Source organism: Lethenteron reissneri, chromosome 65, assembly GCF_015708825.2.
Source record: "Lethenteron reissneri isolate LAM-NWPU_2019-01 chromosome 65, ASM1570882v1, whole genome shotgun sequence".
NCBI classification, from domain to species: Eukaryota; Metazoa; Chordata; class Hyperoartia; order Petromyzontiformes; family Petromyzontidae; genus Lethenteron; species Lethenteron reissneri.
The window spans coordinates 9,249,004-9,269,399 of record NC_083843.1 but is presented as its reverse complement, the minus strand read 5'-3'; the positions used below and the strand labels follow the sequence as shown (position 1 = coordinate 9,269,399).

Genomic DNA, 20,396 nt, shown 5'->3' with positions numbered 1-20,396 from the left:
TGCATCCTCGGGTCATGGCGAGCGCAGCTCCCGCTGAGAACGTGGACCGCGAGTTGACCTGTTCCATCTGCCTGGACACGTTTGTCTGCCCCTCCACGCTGAGCTGCGGCCACTCGTTCTGCCTCCAGTGCCTGGAGGATGCCTGGAAAGAGACAGACTCCTACTGCTGCCCGCAGTGCCGCAAGACCTTCCCTCGACGACCCCAGCTGACCAGGAACGTGACGATCGCCAACCTCATAGAGCAGCTGCGAGTGACTGAGACCATAGCTGCTGCTGCTGCTGCTGCTGATGGTTTTGTTTTCTGTGACAACTGCCCAAAAGGCAAGACGCTTGCAGTGAAGACCTGCCTCAGGTGTGATACGTCCTTCTGCAGGGAACACCTCGTGCCTCACCTGGAAAATATGAAGTTTAAAGGTCACGTCCTGGTTTCACCAGATGTTAACCCTGAAGAACGCAAGTGCAAGAGGCACAACGAGGAGCTCAAGTTCTACTGTAAGCAAGACCTTAGCCTTGTGTGCAGGGATTGCACCATCGCAGGAGACCACACGGGTCATAAGTTTATCACACTAGAGGATGAACATCAGACACGGAAGGTGAGACCCGCGTGGGTTGAGTTGGAGTCACTCAGAAGCGAACAATACCATGACCTGAACCCATAAGAGTTCTACTACAACAACATCTCATTACATCAAAACCATTAGGGTGGGATTATTCTCTTTTCACGCTCTTTTTTCTTTCAAGCTGAATTGTTTGGACTCTTTTCTGGTGAGCAGTTATAGAACGATCACTGTGGAGGCCTCCGTGTGGAGTGGGGCTGAGAGGGAGCTGCATAAGAAGTTGAGTCTCCTCTGGTGGCTTCGTCTCTTACAGAATGGAGTCGGAGCGGAGACGCGAGCGGTGGAGGAGAAGAGGAAGAAGGCGGAGGCGTCCGTGGGACGGCTGAAAGCCACTCGCAAGGCTGTGCAGGTACTACGCGTGGACTTTGTTATCCTGTTATCTCCACCCTGCGTGGAGTCTGTGAATCTCTCCTTGTGAGGACAACTCCGTAGATTCAAGTAAAATTTGATAGTCCTTAGTCAGTGTGTAATAACTGTGCAGGATATTGCATTATTATGGCTATGGATGCTTGAAATATAAATGAGAAAAAACATTAAACGTTTATATATGTAAAAAAAAGTTAATATCTCGTGAGAATGCACAACAATTCGCAGGTTAACTCGAATGACTTGCAATGAGTGAGATAAAATAACACAGTATGGAGAAACGACAACATTGAAACTAGAAATTTAACGAGTTAAGAAGATGAAATGACAAGAACTCAGCTGTTAAAGTCTAGAATAAACACACGACTTCAAGAGAGTACAGGAAATGCTGGAAAAAAATTTGCTCTCACGAGACGCACTCAACTCTCAAGCAGACATAAAATAGAGTCTGAATATTTCAAACATTTTAAATTTATTTTTCACGAATAGTGATGTTAAAGTGATTGAATATTAGTGCCGTACATTTTATTGATAAGAATAATTACGTAAATATATCTACTTTTGATATGTCTTCAACGATATTGCTATGAGCCTGTTTGTGTTTTCGCATGCAGAAGTATCCATTGTGTAATGCAGGGCATCAGCTCAGCTGGTGATATTCAAAATTTACGAAAGAAACGTGGAAAATATTCGTAACAAAAACATATAAGCAGATTAAAGTCTCCATCATATATCTGCCTCTATAAAAATCATGAGAAAAATGTTACACATCCTATCAGCTCCACAATGTGGGAGTGCATCGTTTCAAAAGTATTGATTCAGTAAAAGCAAACTCTGGACTAATTTTCACATCCAGTGTCTCGGTATCAGTTAGACTTGCTTGAGGTAAGGCTGATGTACTACCCTATGTGTATCGGTAAGGACTCTTTTGTCATGATATGGGTCCTAGTTAGATGCCAAATTATATAATACACAACACCAACATAATAATTAGACTCGTTGCAGAGAATATAGCAATAAAATAAACAGACATTATAATTTCCTAACACATCTGTCTCTCCACCTAATACATCGGCTCTAGTCTTCTTGGAGTGCATCATTTTAGCAGTATTGATTCTGTAGAGGAAACGCTGGACTTGTTTATGCATCAAATAATATTTCGTCTAAGATCTATATCCTTGTCTATAACACCTAGCAGTTCACCTGCTTTAATTGAAGCGAGCCTGACTCTGCTCATGATACACTACATGCCAAAACCGGTCCAGAGTTTGCTTGCACTGAATGAATACAGTAGTAGGTTTTTACCCTTTTAAACTGGTACAAAACTGACACCTTTATACAAGGCATCATGTTTGCAATAACCACAACACAAGTAGTCAAAAATGCAAAGAAAAAGAAGCAACTCTGATAATGATAATAATATGCACTGTCCTTGAAGTTGATTGGTCCACACCCGAGACGGCTTTCTTTAGAGCCTAGTCCCCATTGTTGTTGGACCAGATGACACCAGAAGGCGTACTGTGTTTGAGTTGTACGTGTGGACCAATCAACTTCAAGGACAGTGCATAACATGACCCTGCGGGGTGGGCTGGTAGGAACGAATAACCAAAGAATATAAACATAATGTATTATTACACTTGTTTAGCCAGGAAAGCACCACTGAGTCTAAAGGTTTTTGTAGGGTCTTGCCAAGTGTTTGCAGTAGGGGGCGATGTTGCTACACCGAATCGGACGATACGAAGGGAGTGTGTGAGGCCTAGATCTAGGCTTTAGGGCTAACTGTAGGCGTTAGGCCGCTGTGAGTTAATTTGTAATTTAAATGTTTTAATTATTTATGTAAAATCTTTAAATGTAAATGTTTCTATTTAAAAACATCAGGGAATGTAACATTGTAAAACATTTACTCCCTTTCACACACGCGGGGGTACGATACGAAGGGAGAGGTTGAGGCCTAGTTCTAGGCTTTAGGCCTAGCTGTAGGCTTTAGGCCGCCGTGAGTGAATTTTAAAATTAAATGTTTTTTTTATTTATGTAAAAGCTTTAAATTTAAATGTGTCTATTTAAAAGCATCAGGGAATGTAACATTGCTAAACATTAACTCCCTTGCACACATGCGGGGGTACGATACGAAGGGAGAGTGATAGGCGTAGTTCGAGGCTTTAGGCCTAGCTGTAGGCTTTAGGGCGCTGTGAGTTATTTTTTAATTTCAAAGTTTTAATTAAAAGCTATCTCAGGGAATTATAAGGGAATGTTACACTTGTTTAGCCAGGAAAGCGTCACTGAGTCTAAAAGTTTTTGTAGGGTCATGCCAAGTGTTTGCAGTAGGGGGCGATGTTGCTACACGGTCGGTCGGACGGACGGACGGACGATATAATCTATTGTAGGCTGGTCCACTTCGTTCCTACCAGTATTATTATCATTATCAGAGTTGCTTCTTTTTGTTTGCTTTTTGACTACTTGTGTTGTGGTTATTGCAAACATGATGCCTTGAATAAAGGTGTCAGTTTTGTACCAGTTTAAAAGGGTAAAAACCTACTACTATATTTTGCCACTGGTAAAAGAGATCTCATAGTGTAAATGCTTACCTCGAGCTCTCAATACTCTGATATTGCACTGTGTTTGAGTTGTACGCCTTCTGGTGTCATTGGGGTCCAACACCAATGGGGACTTGGCTCTAAAGAAAGCCGTCTCGGGTGTGGACCAATCAACTTCAAGGACGGTGCATATTATTATCATTATCAGAGTTGCTTCTTTTTGTTTGCTTTTTGACTACTTGTGTTGTGGTTATTGCAAACATGATGCCTTGAATAAAGGTGTCAGTTTTGTACCAGTTTAAAAGGGTAAAAACCAACTACTATATTTTGCCACTGGTAAAAGAGATCTCATAGTGAATGAATACAGTTATTCTAGAATAATATAATCCCAAAAGGCACCAGGGCCAATAGATTGTGGACAAAATACTTTTTATTGTTGAAGTGGAGAGACAATCTATGAGGAAGACGACTTGTGTGCTTTTCTATTTGTAAATAATTTACAGATCCTCACCAATACACTTCTGGACGAAGGCTTCCCCACATCGTGTTGATCATTGAGGCTAGTTGGCCATACTTATTTGTGCGGGTCAGTGCGGGTTGCTGAAGGTAAAATCCAGAACTGATTCATATCTCACTCATCACGCAGCTCTGTAATAATTTTGGAGTGGGGAGGAAGACAAGCCTAGGCTGAGAGGCAAGGACATTCCAGTAACGTGAGGTAGTAGTAGCAGCATGGAAGGACGCATCACCAAACCAAGTTTTAATAATATATATTTTTTATGAATAGGCAGATACTTTTGAAGCTGCGACTGGGAAATTTGCGGAGTAACGACTCCAGGAGACACTGCTCTTGTGATTATTTTTTATTGAAGACACGTACACTTGGCAGACGAAGAACCCGACTCCAACAGCAGCATCGAGCCTCTCCTCTTGACCCCTTTAAACCCCAGCGTGGCCATCCCTTGACCCTTGGCCATGCCCCTTCTCGTGAATCTTCTCGATGGCTCTCGGCCCCTGATCCGCACTGCGGCCGTTTCACCTCTATAATCTCCACCGGTCCACGGCATGACCAGTGTAACTTGGGGGACATACGCAGCAGCACCTGCGGGCAATTAAACCACACCCTGTCCCCGACTGCCCATGGAAGCACGTGCTCACGCCGCTCCATGTTCCTTTTGTTAGTGGCTTGCGCCATGGCAGTATTTTCTCTTGCTGCCACGTGCACTTACGACACACGCCCGAGTGTATCCTTTAGTGGCACGGGTACGGACGACTGCTTTATCTCTGAGGTCGTACCAAGTTCAGCCTCTATGGGGGGTTCATTTTCCCATCCTTACATTAGAAAAAAAGGGGCCATTCTTATGCCGACCTTTCCCCCGGGACATGCAAGCCCCGGTCCGTCTGTGCCTCATTAACCGATTGACAGAGCACAGATATTATGGTCCTATTCAAGCATTCTACATCCCATTCGTTTGAGGATGGTATGGCGATTTTCTATTTTTTTTTGTACCGAATACGTCGCAGACTTCGCGCAGCACTTTAGACGAGAAATTTTGACCCTGGTCAGTGAGAAGCTGCTCTGGGGCACCATTATAAAACACGTGGCCGTGTAGGAATGCATCCACAGTGGATGCAGCTGTTTGGTCCAGCAATGGCCAAGCCATTGGCCACCGAGTAAAATATTCTACCTCCACCAGGAGAAACCTGTTCCCCTTTTGTGAACATGGAAATGGGCCCAGGATGTCTAGCTCAACCAATTCATCGATTCGGGACACTGTGATGGACTGCAACAGGGGCTGATACCTTTGCATTGGGGGCTTTCAGCGCATGCACTCCGTGCAAACTGCGACCAGGTGATGATCATCGGTCGACATTCCAGGCCAGTAAAAGTCCCGTTGCAAGGTCAACAGCATTTTCCGATGCCCGAGGTGCAAGCAGCTTAGTTTCATGCACCGCTAACGTCAGCTTACCCCGCAGGGAAGTGGGGACAACTAGGCAACGTTGGTGTGAAACCTCATCCCATCGCATTAACAGTCGCTCATGGAGAACAACCCGCGAGACTCCCGCAGAGGCAGTAGTATAATGTTTATTTTTCCGCGCGACGCCGGAAAGCTAACAATGAACCATCATCCACCTGCAGCTGCCCCCATTCTGCATGCATGGGCCCCAAAGTGCTGTCTCTATGTATAATCATCCCGGCTGTTTCTGCATCACTCAGTGAAGCTACGACCATTGGCAACCCAGCTGCGGGTGGTTTACACCGCCCAGCTCCCAATGCAAATGCACACAGTTCTTCATGAGGCAACCGAGACAATGCATCCACGTTACAGTGTCTTACGCCCTTCTGATAGACTACCTGGAAGGAGTATTCCTGTAGTATTTCTAGGCAGCATGAGAGCTGTCAGGAAGGCTGGTCTACTCGCAGGGAGAACTGCAGGGCCGCATGGTCCGTGCAGACCACGAAGTCCCGACCATATAAGTAAGGCTTGTACTGCTGAATGAAGCAAACCATTGCCAGAAGTTCCCAGCGGGTAACACAATACCGCTGCTCAGTCGGCGACAGGACGCGACTACCATATGCAATGACCCTTTCAACCCCGCCCTTCATCTGAGACAGGACAGCCTCTATACCTAGGTCACTGGCCTCCATATCTAAGATAAAGGGCAGGGAGAAATCAGGATAAGCCAAGGGAGGTACGTTGGAGAGGCGATCGCGTAGCATAACAAACGCTGCCTCCTCCTCCCCCCATTTGAACTTCTGTTCTTTAGCAGTCAAAGCATGCAAAGGTTTTGCAACGGTCGCAACCCATGGAACAAACCATCGGTAATAGGATGCAAACCCGACAAAACTGTGCACTTCACCCACAGACTTGGGGGTCGGCCAATCTCGTATGCACGCTGTTTTGTCGGGGTCCATAACTATCCCGGAAGCATTCACAATGTCGCCCAAATATCGGACCGAGGTTTAATAAATTATATTTAGCAGGATTCAATTTCAGATTAGCTGAATGTACCCTGGATAACACCGCTCACAACCGTTGCAAATGCTCCTCGAACGTGTGACCACGTAGAAGGGAAATAATGAAATAATAAAAATAAAACATAATAAAATACAATTCTGAATGACGCTGTCTTTCTGACAGACCTGTTCTTCACCTGAGGACGGCTGCTTGCGTTGTGACCGAAACGTCGTGAGAATTGTATTTTATTATGTTTTATTTTTATTATTTTATTATTTCCCTTCTACGTGACTTTACCAAAAGAACCAAGAAGATGAATCCCTGCAGTCACGAAAGCTTTAAATCGAAACACAATAACATCGTCCAAATAAATGAGGCACGAGTCCAATTGTAATCCTGCTAGAACCAACTCCATAAGCCTCTGAAATGTGGCAGGCACCGAATGCAATCCCATGGGAAAACAATTTAATCGATACAGTCCGTGAGGCGTTCGAAATGCAATGTTAAGTTTAGATGACTCGTTCAGGAGTATTTGCCGACAATAAATCCAATGTAAAAAAAAAACGAGCACCTGATAACACATCCAGAGAATCGTCCATACGCTAAAGCGGATATGCATCTGCCACCAAGACCTTGTTTAGTTTCCTAAAATCAACGCAGAACCTTAGACTCTCATCCGATTTTTTTCACCAGCACTACAGGGGCTCCCCAAGGGCTGGTTGACAGTGAAATTATATCAGCCGCCAACATTTAATCCACCGCCTGTTGTACATGCTCCTTTTCTACAGGACTCATACGGTATGAGTTCGGGCGTATAGGAGCTGCGTCACCCGTATCAATATGGTGCTGCAGCAGCGAAGTACGTCCAATGTCAAACTTGCTCTTACTAAAAACGTCCGAAAATTGCAGTAGCAACGACCACAATTTGCCCCATTGCGCCTCAGACAAATCCGGATTTTAGTTACACAGTGTTTCAGCCCATTTCGCATTTAACTTGGCCCTTTCCTCCACCGCACCCACAATATCCACCGCCGCCGAGTCAACCGCCTCGCAACACGCAGCCATCGCGTGAGCCAATACAGTACCCACCTGGACCACAGCCGTCACATTTAACACGTGCAGAAATGGCTCCTGGCTCATCCGCAGGATCGTCTGTGTGCCCACCAGTGTAAGCCCACGGGTCGCTGTGTTGGACGGTGTAAGGAGGAATCTCGAGGTCGACCAAATGTAATCATTTGCGGTAACGCAAGGGGAACAACATTTGCATGCCTGGCAAAATCTCTACCAATTCCCTAACCAAGGCCTGGACGGTTATATTCGTATCTGACTTCCTACGAATGGCCCCTAGTCTCTTCCCATGCTAATTCCCCTGCCATTACCCACTGTACCCACTATGCCAATTAACCTGTCAATTACCCTTGTGGCCCCTAGTCTCTTCCTTTGCTAATTCCCCTGTCATTACCCCTTGTGACCGCTAGTCCCCTGTACTGTCTTTACACGTATTTGTCAGTTTTGTTCAAAAGAACGTTAAGGATGAAGGTATCCAGGGGGACAAATTAGAGGTGATACAGAGGATGTAATCATGCATTGATATGGAGGCATCAAGGTCAAAGTGGGCGGCCAGGTGGTATATTGGAACAAGAGGCTAGGCGGTCGATGATTACACAGGCGTCAAAGATGGGGAGGATGGTGGCTTGGACTATATAATTACTGGCCAGATTATCAATGTGCAGGACAAGACAACACCTAGATACTTAAAGTTATTGACCTGTTAAGTGGGAGCTCAACGACAGTGTCGAGGCAGGGAAATCTAGGTTTGAAATATCCAGAAAACAATGTGACTTTGGTCTTCACAGCATGGCATATGAATTGATAGAATCTATCGCATGTCCCTTTGCAGGATTCCATGGTCCAGACCAAGGCTCGCATCTCAGGCGAGTTCACCCGTATGAGGGCGACGCTGGATCAAGACGAGAGGGCAGCTCTGGATCGCGTGGACGTGAAGGGGCGCGAGCTGCTGTCCCGGATCGAGGAGAACATCGCTCATTACGAGCACGAGATCAGCGAGCTGCAGGCAGCAGCCGCGCGCCTGCGAACTCTGCAGGAGGAGAGGGACTCGCTCACGTTCCTGCAGGTAGAGTGCTTGCGGAACCACGTCGAGTGTCCCAGTTCACGTGTTCATTATGGACATTCCTCGACTTACCAACACAACTCGTTCATCAGCCCCATTCGTAAGTCAGAACACAACAATGTACTCTATTTTAATGCCGAAACAATCGGTGTTATGAAATGTCTTATGGCTCAACACAAAATGGAAGTACTGTTAAACTAATCAATAAGAATAAATATTGCACATTATCATGTTACACTGTCAAATAATTGCATAGTATATAACACGTAAGATAAAGTGATAGAAATTTGAAAAAAAAAATCGGTTTTATTTTCACTTACCTTGAGTCCTGATCCTGTCTTGCTTGTTGGAAGGGGCGCAATGAGTCACTACAATTGAACACACACACACACATGGGTCACGCGCAAACTCACACACAAGACAAATATACACTGACAGACACAACAAAGACACACACACGGGGCATGCGTGCACACGCACAGACGTGCACACACAGACACACTCCAGTGACAACAATGTGCCATAGAGCCTGAACAGACTGTTAAAGAGGAGCAACTATGAAGGCCGGTACGGCACACGAGGGAGTGAGTGGGGAGCACCACGACCGGCCACCATTGACCACTATTGACTCCCCAGTGGCGATGTTTCAACACCGAACCAGGTACTCATTTGAGGCTGAGTCAACGTAGGGGAGGCCCAGCGCCAATTCATATAATTGCCACTGGTGTTGGTTGTGAGGGTGAATAGAACTCGTGTTACCGGGTTGATAGTGCAGCACGCTAACCATTGCACTACCACTCCCCACACAATAACAATAACCGCCATTCGCCACTAAGTGGCTGTAACATCACCACAGCGCTTGTGCTAGGTTATGTCCACGTTGAGGCCACGTGAAGTGTTAAACATCTTCCGGCAGGAGGTCACGGGGCAAACCCAGGTGACACGGATGAACTAACTGCGATGATTGGCTGATGCACCACCTGTGCCCCCTACTGTGCCAACTTTCTGGGCATTAGCCACCCGGCACTCCGCTGGTTGTTGTGAGTGTCGGTTCTCTGCCCTCCATTGTTGTTGGAGGGTCACTGCCTCCAACTACCCAGTAGCATCCTTCATGAACCTCTTCCACAGAGGCCAATCTTAACACCGCTAGTACCAGTCATCAGCAAGTCCACTCAGCTCCACATCCTCTTGTACCACATCACTCCATCTCTTCTCTAGCTCGTGACGCACCCGTTTAGCCGCCCCTATCCGGCCAAACAAAAGCTGTTTAGGCATGCGGTCGCTGGGCATATGGTCTACTTGACCCAGCCTTGCCTGCCAGAGGAGCTCACCGATGGGACTTTGTCCAGATCTTTCAAGGATTTGTGAACTCCTCACACAATCCAGCTTGGTTAAACCCAGGATGGATCGTAGGCAGGCCAGCCTAAATGTTTCTAACCGGCGAAGATGTTCCATTAGGGGGTCCACGTTTCGCAAGTGTAGAGAAGGGAGGGCATGACTGTGGCCAAGAAGACCTGAAGCTTCGTGTGGAGCGACAGACCAGGTTGCTTCCACACAGCGTTACGCAACCGATGTAAAGATAATACCGCTCGACATGTTTGCCCGCGGGCGCACACACATGAACACACACTCGGAGGGTGCAGCTGACTCATTACATCTCGCGGAGGATCGCTCCGCTGAAAAAATAGTTCTGCGGTTTAGTTTGCCAGTGTGAGTTCGCATTTTAAGTCAATGTAAAATATATATATTTCAAGGAAGCTGTTTCGTAAGTGCCGGTGTTCGTAAATCGAGGACTGCCTGTGCATTTATAAATGTGCCACATGCGATGTATCACAAAGCACAGGATAACACAACTTGTACCTTCAACACAACCTATAGCCCATGCTATATTCTGACAAAAATGAAAATTATCGCCGAATTTCCAAAGAATAAATAAACGATTAACACACAAATCCCACGAGTTAATAAATGGTTGGTAATGTATGCAGATGTTTGCATTAAAAACCATAACAGCATGGTCCTGTAATTTACCACAGATTGAGGCTACTTGATGCTAAATTTTGATCATTCATATAACCAAATATAGACCAACATTTAGTAAAACTGAAAAGAGAAGCACCTTTAACATCAGTAAAGTTAGAGGCATTTGTTGTTTAGCACCGACTGCTGATGAGTCTCAGACATGTGAAACCAACCCAGAGATTGATCATTATTTTGAATGTTGGGTCATAATCACTGCGACTCGATGTCGAGTGCTATGGACGCCTCTTGCCCGTGACATCGGGTACCATGTGGTCACGGTTTTAGAGGCCACACTTTGCTGATGAGAACCATCGAGTCCGAACGAGTCCACGGCTTTGCCTTGTTTACAACCATCAACACTGGAATACGCGAATGGCTGAGCGCAGCCCAGCTCATCGCGTCTACCAATCACCGTGTGGTTAACGTGGCTGGAGGTGAACTGATTCGCACCCCCTGTGTCTGACTCCTGCAGGTTCACCTGAAGGAGACAAACCGGTATGGACTCATGAACTTGCACAGTTTCACACACTGGGTGACGCCTTGTGTGTGATGTGTGTGTGAGTGGATGATGCTGTGTGTGATGATGCTGTGATCGATTATACTGTATGTGATAATGCTGTGTAAGGCACTTTCTCTGTGATGGTGTGATGATGATACTGTGATGGTGCTGTGTGTGTTGGTGCTGTGTAAGACACGGGCTGTGTGAGTCACTGCTGGTTCTGGTCTCACAGGAGAGACGCTCAGAAGGAAACTCCACCTCCATCTCCCAAGGAAGAAGACATCGCCTCGATAAGGAACCAGCTGGCGTTCATGTGTGAGTTCCACGAACTCTCGTCACGTGTGCGTGTGTATTATTGCGCGTATAATTGTGATCGTACATGTTGCAGAGCGGTGGTGTGGTGGTTAGCATGCTACGCTATGAATCCGGCTACCCGAGTTCGATTCTCACTCACAGAAAACACCAGCGATGCATTATCTGAACCCGTCCTTGGCCTATCCCTAGATCGATGCAGCATCAAATGAGTACCTGGTGCGGTGTGCAGTAAACATAACCACTGGGGAGACAAAGGCGGACGGGCGTGGTGCTGGCCACCAACCCCCTCGTGTGCAGATACAGAATCGAAGACCTTGAGGATTCTCAGGATTCAGTGTTACAGCCTGAAGCTCTCAGAATCAAAGGCGACTTTAGGTTCTATTAGACAGCCAGACCAAGGCATAAGCTGAGTTGCCCGTCCAAATCACTGCACAGGCAACAACAAGTTAATTACAAAAGAACACAAATCAATAAATACCAATACGTTGATGGACAAAGACCCCCCATATAGCCTTTCCAAAGTGTTGGGGCAAGTGCTGTTAGCGAGCTCCTATGAAGGCCGGCACGGCACACGAGGGGTGGGTGGCCAGCACCATGCCCGACCGAATTTGTCTCCCAAGTAGCGATGTTTACACACCGCAGTATGTACTCATTTGAGGCTCAGTCGACCTAGGGGAGACCCAGGACCGAGTGCGATAATCGTCACTGGTGTTGGCCGTGAGCAAGACTCAAAATCGGGTCACTACGCTAAGCACTGTGCTACCACTCCCCACGATCATTTATCAATGTTCAAGTAAAGCGCATACACACAGAGTGGATATCACTACACTATCACACACACACGAGTGTACATCACTCCACTATAACACACGAGTGTACATCACTACACTATCACACATACGAGTGTACATCACTACACTATCACACACACACGATTGTACATCACAACACTATCACACACACACAGTGAACATCACTACACTATCACACACACAGTGTACATCACTACACTATCACACACACACACGAGTGTACATCACTACACTATCACACACACACACGAGTGTACATCAGTACACTATCACACACACACACATGAGTGTACATCACTACACTATCACACACACACATGAGTGTACATCACTACACTATCACACACACACACGAGTGTACATCACTACACTATCACACACACACACACGAGTGTACATCACTACACTATCACACACACACGAGTGTACATCACTACACTATCACACACACACACACGAGTGTACATCACTACACTATCACACACACGAGTGTACATCACTACACTATCACACACAAGAGTGTACATCACTACACTATCACACACAAGAGTGTACATTACTACACTATCACACACACGAGTGTACATCACTACACTATCACACGCACACGAGTGTACATCACTACACTATCACCCACACACACACACGAGTGTACATCACTACACCATCACACACACACGAGTGTACATCACTACACTATCACACACACACACGAGTGTACATCACTACACTATCACACACACACACGAGTGTACATCACTACACTATCATATACACACAGAGTGTACATCACTACACTATCACACACACACACACACACGAGTGTACATCACTACACTATCACACACACACACGAGTGTACATCACTACACTACCACACAAACACACGAGTGTACATCACTACACTATCACACACACACGAGTGTACATCACTACACTATCACACACACACACGAGTGTACATCACTACACTACCACACAAACACACGAGTGTACATCACTACACTATCACACACACACGAGTGTACATCACTACACCATCACACACACACACGAGTGTACATCACTACACTATCACACACACGAGTGTACATCACTACACCATCACACACACACGAGTGTACATCATTACACTATCACACACGAGTGTACATCACTACACTATCACACACACGAGTGTACATCACTACACTATCCTATACACACAGAGTGTACATCACTACACTATCACACACACACACACACGAGTGTACATCACTACACTATCACACACACACACGAGTGTACATCACTACACTACCACACAAACACACGAGTGTACATCACTACACTATCACACACACACACGAGTGTACATCACTACACTATCACACACACACACGAGTGTACATCACTACACTATCACACACACACACACGAGTGTACATCACTACACTATCACACACACACACGAGTGTACATCACTACACTATCACACCCATCTCGTGTGCTGTGCCGGCCTTCACAGGTGCTCACCAACACCACTTGCCCCTACAGTCTGTGAAAGGTGACACACGGGAGATGTTTGTGTTTGTTGTACAAAATATCTAATTATTATTTTATTATTACTTTAGCAATAGTAATGTATTATTATTTTATTTTATTATTATTGTTGTATTAGAATTTTTTTTTTATTACTATTATTTAATAGCATTTTATTATTATTTTATTAGTATTTTGGCGCTATTATAATTTTATTAGTATTTTATTATTATTTTATCATTATTTTATATTATTATAATTATTTTGCCTACGTGACTTTACCGAAAAAACTTAACAATTGCTCTTTGTTTGATCGTTTATTTAAAAATTTTAACAAATACATGTTGGAAGCAATTAATATATTTAAAGTTTTCAGCCTTGCATTAGGATATATAGAGCAGTTCACATTTTGATGGTATCACACATGTTTTACATCTATTACACAGTGAAATTTGAACTGAAGCTCGACTTTAAAAAATGTAGATGGCAGGGCAGACAAACGCACCGATGTACTGTACTTCTGTGCTCTCGCCAGCTGCGCCGCCTGACTTCGCCAACGCGCGGTGACCGGCGTGGTGAAGTATGGTCAAATATCCCCCGCGACCCCCACGGTGTAGGGAGGCCCTCATCCAGCAGGGGATTGACAAAGTGCCCGTTACATGTCATCACACCGATAGATAATCATTACAACGTTGTATAACAATGCTCATTATGAATTGCTCTATTGTAGTGTACGTGCGTGTTAGTGCACGAGTGCTGTTGTTATAGTGGTGCTGTTGTTAACAAGGCTACTGTGATTATCGTTACTGCAGACGGACGCTCACCGACTGTGGACCCAAACTCGGCCCACAACAACCTCCAGATTTCCTCGGACCTCAGGACGGTGACGCGGACCGCTGTCTCCCAGGTTCGCCCCGATCACCCACCCCGCTTTGATTGGTGGTCACAAGCCCTGTGCTCCGAGAGCTTCTCGTCGGGTCAGCACTACTGGGAGGTGGACGTGGGGGGTGTGACGGGGTACTGTGAGGTTGGAGTCGCGTACGGGACGATCGCACGGAAAGGGAGTGGTGACGAGTGCAGCCTGGGAAGGAACGACTCATCCTGGGTTTTACGTAAAAATAACAACAGCTGCTCAGTGATTCATGGTGGTGTCTGGACCTCAGTGCCGGTGAGGAATCCTCCCCGGAGAGTCGGGTGTCACCTGCACTGGGAGGCGGGGCTGCTGTCGTTGTACCGCGCCGACTCCATGGAGCTGCTGCACTCCGTCCACCACTCGTTTAGTCAACCGCTCTACCCCGCACTGCGTGTGGGTGGTGTTGTTGGTAGCTCAGTGAGGATTCTGGATCTGAGTCGTGCGTTCTGAGAGCACGGAGTGTGAGCAGCGCAGAGAAACGGGCACAACGCACAGACTCACGCACACAAAGACACAGATCCCCCGTGTAGCCTTCACAGGCTGTTGGGGCAAGTGCTGTCAGCGAGCACCTATGGGGCCGTCCATAAATGACGTCACGCACCTGGGGGGGGGGGAAATATTTGTGACGATGGGGGGGGGGGTGAGAAATGTGACGTCACGTCAAAATGAGTAACTTTAAATAAATATAGACAACACGTTCTACTTAATTATATAGACTTTTTAATACATGTTTTCTGCTACAACATCAGAGTGCAGCGCCACATTAAATATGCACTACAATGACAATAGCTTGAAGCGATTTTAAGTATTTTTTTGGGGGGGGGGCAGAGCTTGGTGACGTCATATTTGAGGGGGGTCTGACTTTTTGTGACGCCGTGTGACGAAGGGGGGGGGGGGCTCAAAAATCGCGTGACATCATTTATAAACGGCCCCTATGAAGGCCGGCACAGCACACTAGGGGGTGGGTGGCCAACACCACGCCCGGCCGCCTTTGTCTCCCCAGTGGTGATGTTTACACACCGTACCAGGAACTCTTTATTCAGGCTGATTCGACCTAGGGGAGGCCCATGACCGGTTCACCAACACCAGTGACGATTATCGGAATCGGTCCTGGGTCTCCCCTAGGTCGACTGAGCCTCAAATGAGTACCTGCTGCGACGTGCAAACATTGCCACTGGGGAGACAAAGGCGGGTCGGGCGTGGTGCTGGTCACCGACCCCCTCGTGTGCCACAGTGCCGGACTTCATAGGTGCTACTAGCAAACAGCACTTGCCCCTACAGTCGGTTAAGGCTACACGGGGGATAATTTTCTTTGAGTTAGTGGGTTGGTCTGTATACCTTTGTCTGTGTCTTTGTTATTGTGTCTGTGTGTGTGTCTTTGTTACTGTGTCTGTGTGTGTGTCTTTGTTACTGTGTCTGTGTGTGCGTCTTTGTTACTGTGTCTGTGTGTGTGTCTTTGTGCATATTTTTGTTTTGGTGCTGGCCACCCACCCCCTCGTGTGCAAGAGTGACAGCCTTCACAGGCTCCGCTACTTGCTATGAACAGCCCTTTCCCCAACAGTCTGTTAAGGCTCCATGGACACACACAGATAGACACACACACTCACACACATACACTCACAAATACACTCACAAACAGATACATACACACACAGATACAAAGACAAATATCCCCCATATAGCCTTAACAGACTGTACGGGCAAGTGCTGTTAGTGAGCACCTATAAAGGCCGGCACTTCACACGAGGGTGTGGGTGGCCACCATCACGCCTGGCCGCCTTTGTTTCCCAAGTGGCGAAATTTACACATTGTACCAGGTACTTATTTGAGGCTGAGACGATCTAGGGGAGGCCCATGACCGGTTTACAAACAACATTGATAGCGATTATATGAATCAGCGTTGGTTCTCCCCTAGGTCAACTCAGCCTCAAATTACTACCTGGTGTGATGAGTAAACATTACCCCTGGGGATACAAAGGTGGGTCTCTCCCAGGCTGGCCTTCATAGGTGAAACTCACTAACAGCACTTAACTCAACAATATTTTAAACCTATATAGGAGATCTTTGTCTTCGGGTAAGTGAGTTGATGTGTATGCCTTTGTGTGTCTTTGTTACTGTGTTTGTGTCTTTGTTACTGTGTCTGTACGTGTCTTTGTGTGTCTTTGTTATTGTGTTTGTGTCTTTGTTACTGTGTCTGTGCGTGTCTTTGTCTTTGTGTGTCTTTGTTATTGTGTTTGTGTCTTTGTTACTGTCTGTGCGTGTCTTTGTCTTTGTGTACTTCTGGGCATGGTGCTGCATACCCACTCCCTCGTGTGTCACAGTGCCGGTCTTCATAGTTGCTCCTCGCTACTAACAGCACTTGCCCCAACAGTCTGTTAAGGCGACATGAGGGATCTTTGTCTTTAGTGTATAGAGAGCCATGTGCGTAGTGTGGGGTGGAGCGGTGGTGCAGTGGTTAGCGCACTGGTGGGGGAAGGCGGGGGGAGCCAAGGTTCTCTCTGATGTCATCGTCCCTTGCACCGCGCGCCGCGTGGCGCTCAACGCCCAGAGGGCGGAGCTCCACCGCGGGCGTGCTGGGAACACGTGTCACGTGACGCTGCGGGGTGACGCGCGCCGTCCCCCTCGCGGTCACTCGCTCGTTGGGCGATAAACCCGGGGTGGGAATGGGATGGCATCACTAGGGGGGGACTACTCGTGGTGTGTGCTGAGCGTCGCTGGGCTAAAACATTTTTCTTATAACCTGGGGTCGAGTGACCCCCCCCCACCCAAACTAGTTTTATTTTACAGGGCATAGAGAGAGAAGCCATTTTAATACCTAGTAGTAGTAGGAGGTCTTTCGCCACCAATATTATTCGTAAAGGTTTGTTTTGATTAATATTTTAATTATCTGCTCTCAGACTTGGACCTGAAGCCACAATCTTCGAATCATGGGATAACGCTTCTGCTGACAACAATGGGAACTGTGTTTTGACTTTGAAGTGGGTTAAAGTTATTAAGCGCCTGATATATATCTAGAGTGAGGATCTACCTTACACTACAACACGACTAATATTGTCTCAACACGCATTAATAACACAAAGACACTGTGTGTTATTACAAGGATAGAGAGAACACAAACCCCAAAAAATAGCAGCCGTCAGGGTCCGAATCCAACACACGACCTCCTGCATACTAGGCGAGGGAGTTAACATCTCCTAGCCACCACGGCGCCCCTCCTTAAAGTAAGACACCAATATGGTGTGAACCCAACCTCGAGTCTCAGGCTGTTTAGCAATGCGTAGATGATTTGAGATGCATTTATTATATCGTACCAGTTGTGTAATTATGTGAATGCTAATCGCATTGTGCTCTGGACTGGGGGTGATATTTCTATTTGCTTCATTGCTAGCATGGGTTTGACTTGTTTTTTTTTTCATTTTTGTGACCCAGGTCACTCTTGTCAATGAGACTCATCATAATCTCCGGAGTTCTCACATCGTTAGATTCAAATTCAACTCGACTCAATCATCAGCATCAGCAGAAGTTTCATTAGCAGCAGAATTAGTAACAACAGCAGGAGCAACAGCACCAGTATCTCCATCATCATAATCAGCATCATGAGTAGTACCAACAGTATCAATAATAATAGAAGCATTATCAGTAGCAACGGAATCATCATCATCAGTAGCAGCAGCAGAAGCACCATCATTATCGTCACTCTTGCAACCGAGACTCCTGGTATCTTGAGTTCTTAACAGGTTAATCAAATCGCCTTTAACACGTAGGCTTTCGCGAAAAATATTATCAATAATAAAGGTTTCTTGGGTTAGATCGTGTAAATATACATGGACATGATTGTGATCTGGGTTACCCGTGAATTGGAATCACATTGTATTGTGGGTCAAGGGTCAATGTATTCTGGGTGAATAAAAACATACAATCTAAAAAAAAATTCAAGATTGTCATCCAGGCGGTGAATGTGTCTCTCAGAGCTGAGCCTGACTGCCTTGTGTTATATTAGCCAAGACTAAACCCGGCACGGTTTGTAAATCTACAGCTAACGCCTACACAGGTAAGTGCTGTCTGTAGCCTTGGGCCACATTCCATGGTGAGTCTCGTGGTATTTATAGCTGCACTCTTAATTGGTTTGCTTGTTCCTCGTCACCATGAGCTATGATAATTGGATCCTGACTGATGGATGATAATGAAGAGAATGATGATGATGATAATAATAATGACTACACTTGGTAATGATGACCACCACCCACTAACCTGCCCCCAACACTCTCCTACCCGACACCTGCCACTCCGAACCCACGACCCACCCAGCCATCTACTGAGACCCTCCCACTTGCCCACCCATTTACCTGTCCACCTCATGCATATTCAAGAAACCATTCCCGGCTGATCTCCCGCCCACCTGATCACCTGATCACCTGCAAACCCGCTTACTCACTCATCTACCCACACAAAGACAAAGATCCCCCCTATAGCCTGAACAGACTGTTGGACAAGTGCTGTTAGTGTGCCGGCATGGCACACTAGTGGGTGGTTGGCCAGCACCAAGCCCGGCCGCCTTTGTCTCCCAAGTGGCGATATTTATACTCCACACCAGGTACTAATTTGAGGCTGAGTCGACCTACGAGAGGCCATGACCGGTTTGGACAATGGTCACTGATTTTGGTGGCCGTGAGTGGGAATCGAACTTGGGTCTGCAGGTTCGTAGAACAGCGCACTAACCACTACAATACCGATCTCCACCCACACACACACCTGCTCAACCACCCACACGATCACCCTCCTATCCTCCCACCTGATCCCCCACTCATTTACACGTGAAGTTGGGAGATCAATTGTCAAATAATTAACAATATTAAGTTTAATATTTTTTAAGACAATTTAAACTATCATCCTAAAATAAATCCTGAACAAATAAATGGCAATGAAAGAGACGATATACTTTTTTTTTTAAACCTTCAATAAGAATGTTTTACAAGGTACTGTTTGGTGCAGAAACCCACAGAGCCTCACCATAGCCGACTAAATCAGTCCAAGGGACAAACCATCCCTGTTTGCCTGGCAGCGCCCCCACTCCCACCTCGGGAGCTGTGGGCGGAATCAGCTCCTCTTCATCTTCCGATGCCCTGGTACGAATTCTGCGACGTGTAGACATACTTGTCTATTGCTAGCTATGTAAAAATAGCGGTTTGGCCACTTCCGACACCAGTTGTAGTGAGTCCAACTGAGTCGCATATGTTTGCTTTGAGAGCAACACGTTTATTAACACTAAACGTATGTCTAGGGTGATGACCACCCGACTAACTACAGTAACACATTAACACCTATGCTCTACGCTATCCCTGTCCGGACCACGAGCTGGGTCCTAGACATCATGGTGCAGCCTCTTCAGTACTTTACGGGAATCTTCCAGCACTGCATCATGAAGAAGAACCCCGATCCCTTCCCGGGAGCCGCCTTATATCTGTCTGGGCTGGGGCCGGCTCCGCCTCTAGCCCCGCCCACATTCGATATCTCTCTTGCACTTACTCAAAGGCTCTTCAGAGCTCTACCCGGACCATGTGACCATCCGTTAGCCCCCTCCACCCGGGGGCCTCATCCTGTTACCTCCGGTCACGTGTCTACAGGATCAACCAGAGTGCCATCACCCAAAGTAACCCTGGCTGGCTGACACCCTCTCGCTCCCTGTGGTGGAAGCCCGCATCGCAC

General features: G+C 46.6%; 1 protein-coding gene across 1 annotated transcript; it reads left to right on the top strand.

The window, feature by feature from the left end:
- Window positions 1-15,296, top strand: LOC133359577 (E3 ubiquitin-protein ligase TRIM11-like). The gene is made up of 6 exons (XM_061578023.1): window positions 1-593; window positions 871-966; window positions 8,378-8,611; window positions 11,103-11,125; window positions 11,362-11,444; window positions 14,590-15,296. Exons 1-6 carry the CDS (start codon window positions 15-17, stop codon window positions 15,138-15,140), a joined length of 1,566 nt encoding a protein of 521 aa, XP_061434007.1. The 5' UTR covers window positions 1-14; the 3' UTR covers window positions 15,141-15,296.
- The last annotated feature ends 5,100 nt before the right edge of the window (window positions 15,297-20,396 follow it).